The sequence below is a fragment of the Typopeltis vanoorti genome, chromosome 20 (genome assembly GCF_054136105.1).
Source record: "Typopeltis vanoorti isolate ZY-2024b chromosome 20, IOZ_Tvanoo_1.0, whole genome shotgun sequence".
Lineage (NCBI taxonomy): Eukaryota > Metazoa > Arthropoda > Arachnida > Uropygi > Thelyphonidae > Typopeltis > Typopeltis vanoorti.
The window spans coordinates 93,663,786-93,679,296 of NC_143568.1; the positions used below are offsets into that span (position 1 = coordinate 93,663,786).

General features: G+C 33.8%; 1 protein-coding gene across 1 annotated transcript in view; it reads right to left on the bottom strand.

Annotated features, from left to right (window-relative positions):
* LOC150095666 (two pore channel protein 1-like) overlaps positions 1-15,511 on the bottom strand; it is a 355,100-nt gene that overhangs the window by 178,850 nt on the left and 160,739 nt on the right. The window contains exon 9 of the mRNA XM_090409936.1: positions 3,611-3,710. Coding sequence (XP_090266062.1) covers positions 3,611-3,710 — 100 coding nt within the window. The remainder of the gene's footprint in view (positions 1-3,610; positions 3,711-15,511) is intronic.

Consider the following 15,511-nt stretch of genomic DNA (forward strand, 5'->3'; position numbering starts at 1 on the left):
ATTATGTCGACCTGGTACTTATCTAATTCCTCCGCTAGCTCCATTTCTTTGCCATTCAGGCTTCTTATGTTGATAGTACCGATCTTTAACTCTGGTGATGTTGAGTTGGGGTGTGTTTTCAGATTTGTTCGTTCCAGTAGCTGACTTTTCACTGTTTGCCCTGGTTCCCTGGAAAAAACAACGGGGGGCATTGTTTAATCTGGCGACGTCCCAGCTGGCATGAAATTTTGTCATGTTGTACCATAATTTTTTTATTTTGGTTTAAGCAATAAGAATACAATTTGGTCGACTAAATCCCAAATTGCCAGCCCATCCTCATTCGTTCAGTATCCAGGTAGATACCCAACAGGGTGCACCACGAAAAGGTGAGGATTGGACATTAGGTCAGAAGCCCTGGTCGGCTCTCCGCATTCCTTTAAAGGCTATGTGGAGGTCTCCTCTCAGTTATACAGCTTTGATCCTTAAGAGAAACAGATCGTATGAATAGAGAAATAGATCATATAGAGCTATTCATATAGATCATATATATCTATAGAGAAATAGATCATATGATTGCAAAATCACAACAGGCATCCTCCCCCAGGGCTCTCTACTATCACCTCTGCTTTTTTTTTTCTGTGTCTGACATGTCATATTGGCAACCGAATGGTTCAAAAAATGGCAAACTGTTCTTAATGCAGACAAGAGGACTGCAGTGTTTTTCAGAAGACGAGTGTTCCCGGAGGACAAAATTGTCATGTTCGGCATTCCCCCATTCCATGGCAACCAGTAGTCAAATACTTAGAGATGCAACCAGATAAAAGGCTTCGCTTCACAACTCATATCAATTATGTCTGCTCAAAAACAAATGGGGGATTGGGACAGCTACACTCATTACTGAATTGTCAAAGCCAGCAAAACATGGAACTGAAACTGCTTCTACACAAGATGCTGATCATGGCAGTCCTGATGTATGGCTAACCTGTGCGAAGTCGCATAGTGGATTCAAATATTTGCAAATGCTTCTATCCATTCATCCACCAAGCAGTAAGCTATGGTGAGCATGATCCTGCCAAACATAAATGTTCCAAAACTGTAGTAAACAGGTAAGTTTTTTTTTAAAAAAAAAAAACACTGCCAGAATGAACCAGTTAAAGGCACAATAATATCCCAAGTCTGTTACAGACTAAAACAAACAAATATCTTAAGACAAATGATCCAAAAAATCATACTGAACAAGTAGTTTTTTAATTAAAAAAAAAACTCACTGGTAGTCAACAGCCCACAATGGGTGAGTCAAGTGCTCAATAATACTCCTTCCAGAAATGTCATTGCAAATCCAATAAAGGGATAAAGAACCACTGGTGTAATCAACCCATCTTGCCAGAAGGGTTCACAGTAACCTTGGTATCTCTTCTGGATCTGACTCCCACTGATGATATTTAATAATGTTATTTTATGCTTGCTTGCTTGCTTCCTGGAAAGTAGAGCAGTCCTGCTTGGTGATGGGTTTTTGTCCATCAATGAGGGGAGCCACTAATGAATTTAGTATTGATCATTTAAGGTCACTCAGTGAGACTTAGGATGATCTTGTAAATCACAGTTTTTGAAGAGGTATCTCTGCACTTTACCTCAATAAAGGTTGAAACCAGTTTGTGTAGTGGTCCTACACTACATGAGAAGGATATCTTTCCCATGTAGGACTACACCTGGAAGGATGTGTGCTTTGCACAATAAGATAGTAACACAATTAATATGAACCTAGTCGTGAAGATTCTTCACGTGCAAACTTGGCATATATTTGGATAAAAACTTTCAACAACCTCTCCATATGCATCTCTGGCTGAATCAATGAATGTTTTCTTAAAGATCTGCCAATGAATCTCCAAGGTTTGGTTCTTGTTTTCAAACTCTTTAAATTTTTCTTGAATATTATTTATGCATTTGAGTCTATAGTTCACCTCCAAAAGCCACTCAGCTATGATTCCTTTTGAAACTTTCTAACATATTTTTCTTTTCAATGTAATATTCATTTTTATGCTTCTTAAAACAAATTGAAGTGATGATCACTTCCAATTTCAAATTCCTGTATATTCTTGTATCTTGAGCCAGAGTGAAGATATTATCAATGATATCATCTTCAAAGATTTTTTTCACTTAGTTATACTATAAATTAAAGATGCCAAGAAATTCTATTCTTGGTTTACTCCTTTATCCAAGTATAAGCAAACAAAGTTTGTGCGTGAAGTATCTTCATAACTGGGCTACTTGTACATAGAGACTAATGACGTAACATCAATTACTTTAGTATCCCATAATGCATAGCATCATACATGTCTTATTATCCCATAATGTTTTGCATTATGGTAATAAGGTAAGTGATGTGAAGTCATTAGCCTCTACATACGAGTTGCCCACTCATGAAGTTACTTCATGTGCAAACTTTCTTTGCTTACGTCTGGATAAAGGATTAAACAAAAAATATAATTTCTTGGAATCTTTAGTTTATGATAATATCTTCAGTAAGACTGTGTGTGCATGTGTCCTCTCTCCGTGTAAATTTGTGCAAATCTTTAAGTTGAAAAATGATGTCAGTAATGATTAGTCTTTGTCTGGAACAAAAATCTAACAAGTACTTACCATCATTATTAGCTCTGCTATTTTCTTCAAATGAATCTCAGGCAAACAGAAATTTGCTTGAGATTCATTTCCTACCTTGCTGTTTACGTCTCCAACAACAACAAGCTTTCCTGTTTTCTTTATCTCATCTTGCATCTCTAAGAACTCAAAAAAATTCTTCCACCTTCCTTAGGAGAATCTTCTATGGTACAATAGGCACAAGTAAGTTTCATTGTCCATTCCCCCATTTTGAAGTTTGCCTACATATCTCTACTTGAAACTGCCTTCCAATCAAGAAACGTATCATGTTTGGTGCTGAATATTATCAGTACACTTTCCTTTTCCTGATCATTATTGCCCAAATATAACATCCTATATTTATTATTTATCAAGATTTCATCTGTTTTTATCTCACTGATGCTAATTATATCCATGTAGTACTTCTTTAGTTCTTATGGAAAGTATTTGATTTATATATTTTTTCTTCTGTAAATGAAATTCTGATTAAGAATGTTTCAATTTTAAGGTAATGGAAAACCATGATCAGAATATCTGTGATACAATCCAAGTTTGGTCAACAGAGATAAAATTAAGCAATGTAAATGCTGTGAAACAGTTGTAGAATTTTTTAAATACATTAGAGGAGATGACTAGTTAGCTTGCTAGTCTTATCTGTATATGAGATGGGCTAATTCACCTCATGATATGAGAACAAACTGAGGTTTACTCCAACCAAATAGTATTGTTGTCCCTGAGTTCTCTAATATGCACACTGATCAAATGTGGCATGGATAATGGTTCAACTTGGCTAAAGTTTTTTCTATACAAAAATGTTCATATAATTATGAATATTTTTGTATAGAAAATTCTATTCATAATTCATAAAGAATGTTCATGATTATATGAACATTCATATAATTATGAACAATTAATAATAATTAAAAAATTAAGATAAATTATAATGACACAATTTTTATGAGAAATGTGAATAGTAAACTCAAAGTGTATTTACCAAGTTCATCAAGAAATACAGGTGAATTACAAGAAATCCAATAAAAAAAATGGATGACCATCTTGATTTTGCATATGAAGGCAGCATCGCATCAGGAAAACTGGAAAGATAAGAGTAAACAAATATAAATATACACTTCACACACACACACACACTGACTGACTGACCGACCAGTTTATTAGCAATATCTAACAGCTTGCCAGATTTATTATGCATACTGTACTCTACAAATATCCTACTTCATGTTGTTTGTGACAAGGACACACAGCTATAAATGTGATGGAAATATAAGAATTCCCTGTCATAAACATCACCACTGCACCCCAAAGATGCTCAATGGGACTGAGAGATCTAATGAATGTTTTGGAAAGAGGGAGAAATTTATTAAAATAACACTATAATTTCCTGAAACAATTCCAGATGACATGTGCCCTGTAGCATGCTAGATTACCTTGCTGGAAGGGTCCATCCAATCCAGGATAAATAGTTACAACATAAATGTGTACTTTTTTTTTATGCCAATCTTACTGAATTTAAAAAGATTTGTAAACTTATAGCACATTCAGTCCTATAGGCACGCAAAGGGTATATAATCTAGGAATCTTGCTCTAGAATCAAACCCAGAACTTTTCTTTTACCACTTCAAGCCTGCAGTAAGTGAGATAGTGGTTGATTTTATCAGGGTGATGAAAACTGTCCACCACAAACTGTTTACTACTTTAAATATTATTTCTGGAAATTTTCCATGTTACTTCTCTAAAACTGATATTAATATTTATAGCTATTTTGTCAATTTTCTTAAGGAGCACCACTTGTATTATGTTATTGGCTTTTTACTCCAATTAACTTAAAGTATTAATGATATTTTAAAGACATAAATTAAAAGAAAAATATATGAAAGGAATAAATTTTTTGACATGCCATTATAGAATCCTCGAAATTATATTTTTATGGAACAACATCAGAAACATCTCATCTCATCTTCCTTTTACCCTCTTTTACCTTGCAGTATCGAGTTTATTAATCATCGGACCTCAAACCGTTCACAGGGTAGGATGGTCAGCCCTATGCCCCAGTATATCTTATGTCCATGGTGTTGAGTTCTCAAGGCCAGTTTGCCTGCTTTGTGGGATCAAAAACCCCAGGATAAACTGGGGAAAAAACCCTACTGTCCATTCCCAAGACCAGCTAACTTGGCTATGGCTGAGGAAGATCCTTAAGCTTCTCACGTCACTGATGGGAATCGAACCTAGGAGGACACTCCTTCCCCAGGCATATGGTTGTGAAGTGCACAGCCACTAGGCTAACTGCACAGACAACATCAGAAATATATTGATAAAAATTATATAACTGCACTTTAGACCTTTAGAATGAACTCTAATGATGGACTATAACCATTTAGGGCTGTCATCTGGATAAATACATTATGGCTTTTTTTCCCAAAAACAAAGGAGGCAGGGGAGAATGGAGATAAAAATATATGGGAACTAAAAATGAGGAAATTAAAGATATGCGAATTAAAAGCCAAAATATACATACAGTACTTTCATAATGCTTATGTTTACTATTTGGTTGGCAACCATTCAGATAGGCTGCATTATTCAACTAATAACAAGAGACCCCTTACAGTGCCAGAAAAGTATGCCTCAGACTATCACTGACACAACTGTAAAGCATGAACATTCATGGCTATATCAGTGTAGATGTCCACATGAAATAACAGAACTGAGATTCATCACTACATACAACCTTTTTTTTTCAGCCCTGATTAGTTCTCTCACCTTGGCCATTGCTGTTTATTGCTGTTGGATAAGCATAGCATTCTCGGTGGTCATCTGCTTTTATATCTCATTTCTTGAACATTTATTCAAGTGAAATACACATTTTCTAATTAATTATTTATAAAATATGTTTCTGGTAATGTACATTGTATGTGAAATATCAATAATATGAAAGTGGCCAAGAATTGATGTAATTTAGAGCAGAGCAATTCCAAAACTAAAACTAATCTCCGTAGTGCATGGAAGATATTAGACATATAGTGCAAGAAAATAATGAAAAAGTGTGAATGATATGTTTTAACGAAGTTATAAGATGTTATTTACTTGCAGACAAGCACATGCTGACCATGATATCAGCAAGATAGGAGTGAAGAACCTGTATGTGACTGATGCAATCTATCCCACATAATCTGTCTGTTTATTTATTTATTTTTATGTTAGGCCCATATACGAGAGGTTGACTGTCAACCTATAGTACGTTAGTACTATATATGGGTAGTGGCTTGGGAAAGGAGAAACTTGTTTACATTTGATTTAAAAGCCTGTATGTTGTATTCCTAGGGAAATACATCAGGGAGAAGACTGTTCCACAGTACTGCAGCAGCAAGGATGAAAGAGGAGGAAAAGAAACTTGATCTGTGGGTTTCAAGATGTACTGTGAAAGGATGTTGGGTGGCAGCTGTATGTGTTCCAATGGGCTTAGTACAGATTCATCACTGGATCATCTATTATTGATGCTGTTTCAGATGAACATTTCCCATGGAAATATTTATAGAATATACAAATTGCAGAGACTAAGCATCTATGTGAAAGTGAGGGGAGCGAGTTGGTGAGAGATGGGTCATTTATCAGTCTAATTGATTTTTGACTAACAATAGGAGAAAAGCTAGAAAATAACAGCTAAGAGCGGATAGCATAGATAGAGATAGAGAGATGGGGGAAAATTTGAAGTTATGGAATAATATGGATTGAAACTCTCCATAAAACTAATTCAAGTTTTTTTTATTTTATTTGTGTGGGGGTTCTCCCCCTTTCCTTGACCATCCCTTAGGATTGTTTGAGCCCTCCTAGTGAGGGATTAAGTATTTTATGATATCCATGTGTGTGTTCACGGGCCAGTTTGCCTGTTCTGAGATAAATAATTAAGATGTACTGAATCTGAGATCAATAATAGCATTTCCTAAGGACAAACCTGCTTAGAGTTTTGGCATCTGAAAAAAAAAAAAAAAAAAAGCAAAGGAAATCATCATTTTCACATTTTCACATAAAATATTAATATGTATTTAGATACATTAGTCACTGATTTGTATTGTCTGGTCATTTTAGCTAATGTAACACTCTAATGGAATTTAGAAAAATTAGCTATTTATAGCCATAAGTCCAACGTTGACTTCATATTTTCATTACCCTGATAGTAAAATCATGTCATACTAGAAAGGTAATAGTGTTTGAGATACTCATACTGATATATTATGCGTAAAAAAGTAATCACAGAGAAAGCAGCAAGCAAGTAAATCAGAATGAGTTCTTGGCTTAGTATAAGCTAATGCAGTTAGCTTATACTTTTATTAAACTTTTTTATGTTTAAAAGAATATGGGCCCATATTAGAATGTACCCATCATATATGGGCCCAACATAAAAATAAATAAATAAAAATAAAAAAAAAACAGAGTTTAAAAGAAAGCTTTCAATCAATGAAATTCAATATTGAAAATAACTGTTTTTCAAATGGTTGTAGTAATATATAAATTAATTAGTTTCACCATTAAAAAACACATGGCTTCATCAGGGTAAACACAAAATATATATGTAAGGTTAGTAACCATTACAGTATAAATAATGGAAACATGTGGAGGACAGGGAGGTGGTACAAGTCAACTGCTATCCAAGCCCGGTGCGAGGCAGGGGCAGAATGGGTGAATGCTGCAGGTGGAAAAGTAAAAGGGCGGAAAACTTACAGAGTTTATGTTACAGTTATACTGGAGGTAAAAAAAATTTAAAAAAAAAAAAAAAAAAAAAAAAAATTAAATTGGATATATCATATGTTTAAAAAATATTAAATTTATATATACATATTTATAAAGATCATCATCATCATCAAATTCCTGCCATGGGGTGTACAGCTAAGGGGTGTACAGGATATGATAGTACTACATGAAAAATCTACATCATTACTAACTTCCTATCTACAATTTTCCTCCAAATCAGTCTGTTACTTGTCAAGACTCCAACATTATCAGATCTTATATTTCTATCTTTATCTTTTTATATATAATTATCTTTATTTATAAAGATAATTATATTTTATTCTAATTATATAAGCTCCAAATAATTATTTTTATTTTGATAATCCCTGGAACAGAAACATTTAGATCCAATTTCATTGAGAAAATTGAGAAAAGACGAGCAGAATGAAAAGTTATTCGAGCTCAGCAAGAAAATCAATTGCGGAAATTTTTGAAATTATCAGAAACAAGAGTCAGTGAAAGTGACGTTCCTGTGGAGTCTCCCACTGACAATGAGTCTGAAAATTCGAATTTGTGTTTAGATGATAATCAGGCTCTTGAGAAACATCCAATATCTTCGACTTCAAATACAAATACCTCAACACTAAATTACGAGCTTTTTGACAATCCAGCTTTATGGCCAAACTTGTCCAATTTAATAATTGATATATTAGTAAAACAAGGGCCTCCTGTTAAATCAAAAGAAACTTTTTTTCCATACAATGAACATAATAGAAATTTTCATGTATCACATTATAATGGGATTTTGAGTAACGGAGAAACCATTAAAAGATCTTGGTTAATTTACTCAAGTTCAAAAAATGTAGTATTTTGTTTCTGCTGCAAATTATTTTCTAATATTTGAACTATGAACTTAATTTCGGAAGGAAATAATGATTGGAAACATATGTCCCAAGTTCTCAGCGCTACGAAAAATCTCAAGAACATTTTAATAATTTTGAAAAATGGATTGATTTGGAAAAGTGTTTAAAAAATGAAACTACAATTGATCAACATCAGCTAAAATTACTCAAAAAAGAACAAGAACACTGGATGCATGTTTTAAAACACATAATATCGGTTATTAAATTTCTTGCAAAAGAAAACATAGCGTTCAGATATTCTATATACAAATAATAATAAATAATAATGGAAAATTTTTGAAACTGATTGAATTATTTGACAGCATATTACAAAAACATGTACAACAGATAAAAAAAACAATGAAACTCACGTTCATTATTTAGGGAAATGTATACAAAACGAACTTTTAACAAGCACTTTTAAGGAACAAAAATCCTAGAGCATTTTTTGTTCTGTGTTGTATGCATTCCTTGAACTTGGTGTTGAGGGATGCAGCAAGCTGCAATGTAGATACAGTTTTATTTTTTGACATTTTTCAGCCAATCTATAATTTCTTTTCTTCATCGAGTCATCGATGGGAAGTTCTAAACCACAACCAAAATTTTACTTTAAAATCTTTATGCAAGACGAGATGCAAAAGTCGCGTTGAAGCTGTAAAAGCAATATGAGATCAAGTAAAAGAAATATATGAAGATTTAATTTTCGTCACAGATGATGACAGCTTAATTGGGCAACAAGGCATTAAAACAAAATTGGAAGCCAGGTCATTAGCAAAAAAAATTAATTCTTTCAAGTTTATATTTGGCACATTTGTTTGGTATGACATTGTAAGTGAAGTCAATGCATCTATCAAACAATTGCAAAATATCTCTTGCAATATTATGGAAGCCTTGAAATCATTAGATGTCACAAAAAATTCTTGATGTCATACAGAAGCGAAAATAATTTTTTGAAAGTTAAGCACCAAGTCCCTAACTTTGCTCTAAATATCGGGTTAAATGTTGATTTCCCAACTAACGACAGCACACAAACTCGACATGTAAAAACTCAATTTGATTATGTATGTTCTGATGAATCAATTCCTAATTTTGAGCGACATTTTCAAATTAATTTTTTTAATGTAATTCCTGATTCAGCAATAACATCAATTACTGAGAGATTTAAACAGTTAAATAAATATGAATCAATTTTTGGATTTCACTTTAACACTGGTAACTTAAAATGTGATAATGATACAGTAGAAAAGCTAGTTTCGACTTATAAATTGTTCTGTCTGATGGTGATCAAAAAGATATTTCAGCAATAGATTTATTAGATGAATTAAAAATATTGTCTCAGAGGTTATCAAATAATTATTCTCCCAAAGAAGTATTAAATTATATTTGTGCAAATAATTGCATAAGTGTTTTTCCTAATGTGTACACATCACTACAAATTTTTTTAACAAACCCAACTACAGTTGCAAGTGCAGAGTGCAGTTTTTCTAAATTAAGACTTATTAAAAATTATTTGTGGTCCACAAAATCCCAAGATAGATTAGATGGCTAAGCTACTTTATCTATTGAAAGTGACATAGCCGAGACATTAGATCTAGAAGAATTAGTAAAGTCTTTAGCCGAAATTAAGGCTAGAAGAAAGGTTTCTTTTTTTAAAATAATTAAAATTGTTAATTATTAATTTAGGGGTGCTTAAGGGTCAAAGCTGTATAACTGAGAGGAGACCTCCACATAGCCTTTAAAGGAATGCGGAGAACCGACCAGGGCTTCTGACCTAATGTCCAATCCTCACCGTCTCGTGGTGCACCCTGTTGGGTATCTACCTGGATACTGAACGAACGAGGATGGGCCGGCAATTTGGGATTTAGTCGACCAAATTGTATTCTTCTTGTTTAAACCAAAATAAAAAAATTATGGTACAACATGACAAATATCATGCCGGCTGGGGCGTCGCCAGGTTAAACAATGCCCCCGTTGTTTTTTCCAGAGAACCAGGGCGAACAGCGAAAAGTCAGCTACTGGAACGAATAAATCTGAAAACACACCATAACTCAACATCACCAGAGTTAAAGATTGGTACTATCAACATAAGAAGCCTGAATGGGCAAAGAAATGGAGCTAGCGGAGGAATTAGATAAGTACCAGGTCGACATAATAGGGGTGACTAAAACAAAAAAGACAAAAACTGGTGAGATCTTTCTGAGCAATAAATACAAAATGTTATATTCAGCCAATAACAATCAAGGAAAAGAAGGAGTAGCCATAGTATTCATCACAAAATACGAGGCTAACCTTCTTGAATGGCAGGCAGTCTCAAGTAGAGTGATTTGGGCAAATATGAGAATGGGGAACTGGACAATGAGACTTATTTGTGCCTATAGTCCCACAGAAAGTTCTACTAAGGTAGAAGTGGAGGAATTTTTTGATGCTTTAGAAAAAGCAACTGACACAATGAAAAAGGAAAAGTTAGTCCTTGTTGGGGATCTAAATAGCAGAGTAGGAAATGATTGTGAGACATACAAAAATATTTTGAGAAAATTTGGAGAAAAGAGCAAAGCTAATAATAATGACAAATATCTGTTGGATTTCTGCTCAGGACATGGACTGGTTATTACTAACACCATGTTCCAACATAAAAATTGCACAAATTCACATGGAGAGAAGAGGCAAGGAATAAGAAAAGTCTCATTGACTATGTTATTGTTGATCGTAATGTTTTCTCCCTGGTGCAGGACACCAGAGTGTACAGAGGATTTGAAATTGGAAGTGATCACTATTTAGTCTTGAGCAGGATAAAAATGAATTTCATATTGAAAAGAATAACATGTAAGAAAGTTTTAAAGCGAATAAAAGTTGAGCAGCTCTCAGATGTGAACTGTAGACTAAAATACACAAAGATTATTGAAGAAAAAATGAAAGAGTTGAGAACAGGAATCAAACCTTGGAGATTCAGTGGCAAGCCTTGAAGAAAGCCCTGATTGATTCAGCTAGAGAGGCATGTGGTGAAGTTGTCTGCAAGGATAGAAAAATTAGAACTCCATGGTGGACACAGGAATTTAAAGAGGCAGTGAAGGAAAAGAAGAAAGCATATCAAAAGTTCCTGGAAAATAAGTCAGCTTGTGCTCTTAGAGAATACAGAGACAAATGCAAGAATGCTAAACACTGTGTAAAACTAGCTAAACAAAAGTCATGGGAGGACTTTGGCAAGAATATAGAAAATAAATATCAAGAAGGGGCCAAAATATTCTGGAGGTTGTTGAAGAAGCTTAGGAATGGAGGAAAGAGTGTTGTAAAAGCAGTTAGAGATGATAAAGGTGACATGAAAATGGAAGAAAAAGATATCCTTGAAGTATGGAGTAATTACTTTGAAAATTTGCTAAATGAAACAAGCAGTGATGACAGCACAGTGATAAAAAACACTGACCAGGCATGCAGTCAGGAATACATATCCATACTTGAAGTAGAAAAAGCCATCAAACGCTTGAAATGTGGAAAGGCAGCAGGGTAGATGATATTCGACCAGAAATGCTGAAGTATGGTGGTATAAAAGTCTTACAGTGACTGCACTGCATAGTTTAGAATGCCTGGACAGAGGGACGAATTCCCGATGATTGGAGTATAGCTCTCATACCCATATATAAAAAGGGAAATAAAACTGAATGTGAGAATTACAGAGGTATTTCCCTACTAAGTGTTAATGGCAAGATCTATGCAAGTATACTTGAGAAACGGTTGAGAAGAATTGTGGAAGAAAAGCTGGATTCAGGCCAAATAGAGACTGTCAGGATCAGATCTTCACTTTACGACAAATAGTCGAGAAAGCATGGGAATATAACAAAGATCTGTATTTAAGTTTTGTCGATTTGGAAAAGGCATATGACAAGATACCAAGAGAGAGAAGCTATTAAATATGCTACAGTTATATGGCGTCAATGGGGCATTATATCAAGCAATACTTAGTCTTTATTTGAGTTGTAAGTCAGCAGTTAGAATTGAAGGAAGTACAGGAAGATGGTTTAATATTAAATCTGGTGTGAGACAAGGATGTACATTATCCCCTCTGTTATTCATAATCTATATGGATCACATTATGAAGGAAGAAGGTCAGCTCTTTGCTTTATGCGGATGATGTTATACTTCTAAATAAATCTGCTACAAGTCTGCAAGATTCTCTGACTAAATTGAATAACTGTTGTAATAGATATGGTATGAAGGTCAGCAATAAAAAGACAAAGACAATGAAAATAGGGAGAATCACTGAAAATGTCAAATTGTGTTGTGAATGGAGAACCTGTGGAACAAGTGAAACATTTCAGCTAATTAGGCATGATTTTTAGTGAAGATGGTAAATTAAATATAGAAATAGACAACAGAATCAGCAAAGCTGGTATGGTAGGAAGTCAATTGAATAAATTCATATGGAATAAGAGAGAAATTAGTCGGAACACTAAATTAGCTGTATACAAGACAGTGTTCAAACCAGTTTTAACTTATGGATCTGAGAGCTGGGTCAGAAGTAAAACACTTGACCAAAGACTAGAAACCGCAGATATGAGAGTCCTGAGAAAGATTATAGGTGTGAACAGATGGCATAAATGGCAATATCATATTAAAAACGAGGATATTAGGAAAGAACTTGACATTGTCAGCATCCAGGAATGCATTAGCAGAGCTAATCTCAGGTGGTATGGTCACTTAAACAGAATGGGCGAAGAAAGATTAGCAAAACAAGTGTTCTCTGCGGGTTGGCAACAAAACGATCCAGAGGAAGACCAAGATATAGGTGGATTGATACGGTACAAAGTACCTTAGATGATAGAAATATAAGATGTGATAATGTTGGAGTCTTGACAAGTAACAGACTGATTTGGAGGAAAATTGTAGATAGGAAGTTAGTAATGATGTAATTTTTTTCATGTAGTACTATCATATCCTGTATACCCCTTGAGGGTACATGGCAGGAATTTGATGATGATGATTGTGATTATTAATTTAGATTTTTTTCATAATTGTTTTGTCATATTTAATGTGATTTATGTAATATTTATAAATTATAAACAAACTATCTTTAGTTCTTGCTTTAATTTTACTGGGCATTTGTATTAGTGTTCTGATGATTCTAAGGTGATCTGGCATTACGGTGTCCAGGAAGGAAAGTGCACTTTCCTGTTCAAGCTCAATTGTAAATTGGATAGACAGGTTCAGACAATCGACAATATCTAAAAGTAGTTGTCTTCTGTGTATCTCAGAATACCAGAACATCATCTGCATAGTGGATCCAAAGTGCATAATTTTGTAGCAAATCTTTTTGTGGCTTATTAAATTCTTAGATAAAACTTCTGCAATGGAGGATAAGTGTGAGCACACAGGAAGACCAGAGACTAGAGTAAAACATTTCTCAACCAAAATGCTGTGGATTTTACAATAACGAAATAAATCTAGCATTTGAACTGGGAAACAATCTAAACAGGTTAAACAGAATTTTTAGTGTCCTCACAGCAGGAATGTTTGTAAAAAGTGAAGTGCATCTAGAACTAGTCAGAAGAGTTTTCAAAACTTTAAAATCTCATGATCTTGAGAAAACATCGCCTGAGTTTGGTAAGATTCTGTTTTACTGTAAGTCTGAAAAGAGTGGAAAAAATACTTGGAAAGTGAGCAAGCATGCCCAATGATGCCATCAATCCATTAAAATAATAAAAATAAATGCAATTTAAGTACAGAATATACCTAATTTGACATGTTAATAAGTACTGATAAATGCTTATCTTCTTAAGTAGATTCAAAAGCTGAACTGTACTTAGTGACCAAGTTCAAAAGTTAACTATGAAAGCAACTCAATGTTTTTTTAACTTCTAAAAGCCTGTGGTTCAGAAGTAAAGTAACAGTATTAAAAATAGTAATTTTTAAAAAAATCAAAACCATAAATACAACAGACAAGATGAGTTTCTCTTCTTGGCATAAACAAATTGCAAGTAATGACTCCTCAATATCCAAGAAATTAGGCTTTTTTTTTTTTCTCTAAGTGTTGTTTTACCTATTAATTACATACAGATTCATCTATTGAATACTCTTCATATTTCAAAATTGGTTCTCCTGAGAATTCATGAAACAGTAAAGAGGAAAGTAATGAAATTGATTAAGGACTAACTCTTTCACCCCACTTTTTTTCACACAGGCATTCAGTAATGCATTTCATCATCAGAAACTGACAACAGTAATTCTCCAACCTTTCTCTAAATTCATCTCTGTTATGTCCTCACTTCCTTATATTTCCTTCTTACTTGGCTTATAGTATTATCTTCGTGTCTATATCATTATTAATTCCTTAATTCAACACTTTCTGCTATAACCTTAATTATATCTCATTAACTCTTTAATGTATGCAGTCTTAACACTTACTTTGGGCCGTTAACAACTGTAAGGATATTGCATGTGGGTAAAAGACAAAGAGATTCCCAATAGACAATGGCAATTCCTTTGTTTCAGCTGGTGCTCTCTTCAGATTCAGGGAAAATTTTTATTATACTGCACCACCCTGAATCCTAGATTTCTGAACTATGAAAAATCAAAGAACCAGAACTTAGCATAGCACACTATCCCTAATTTCTTAAACTATATAAAGTAGTTCAAATCTCATCTATCTCTAACTTAGTTTGCAGTTGTAGTCTCCCTTATAAATTACTTCCCGCCATGATTCGATTATTTATGAGGGGTGCAATAGAAAATGAAATCAGGCAAGTCAACTATTGAATTTAAAGAAAACATTTAATTACACTCTAGTCAGATTACACATCATGAATAAACTTTGGCACATGTTAGCTTCAATATTAATTTCAATGAAAAAACATAATTATCTAACCCTTCTTACTCTTTCTTAGCATGTATAAATATCAGTACAGTTAAAACATTCTATCAAAGGTAAATCATAAGCTAAAACTCCACAATACTAAAGGTTATTCATTTATAGACATTAATTTAACCCTAATTGCTTCATTCATGTCTCAGAGTTACACTGCCCTCTTAAACTAAATCTCTAAAGTCCTTGCATAAAAATCACAACCTTCTAAACTTAATGTCCAACTAAAAATTACAGTCTTTCTTCCTTTATACATTCACTAAACAGATTCAAGTTTCTACTTTACCAATTGCTGGGGAATCATTAGAACATCATACATATCATGATATAACATCACCTCCAGATCTACTTTCCATTCTGCTTGGTCTGCATTATCCCACTGAATGATCCAGACTGG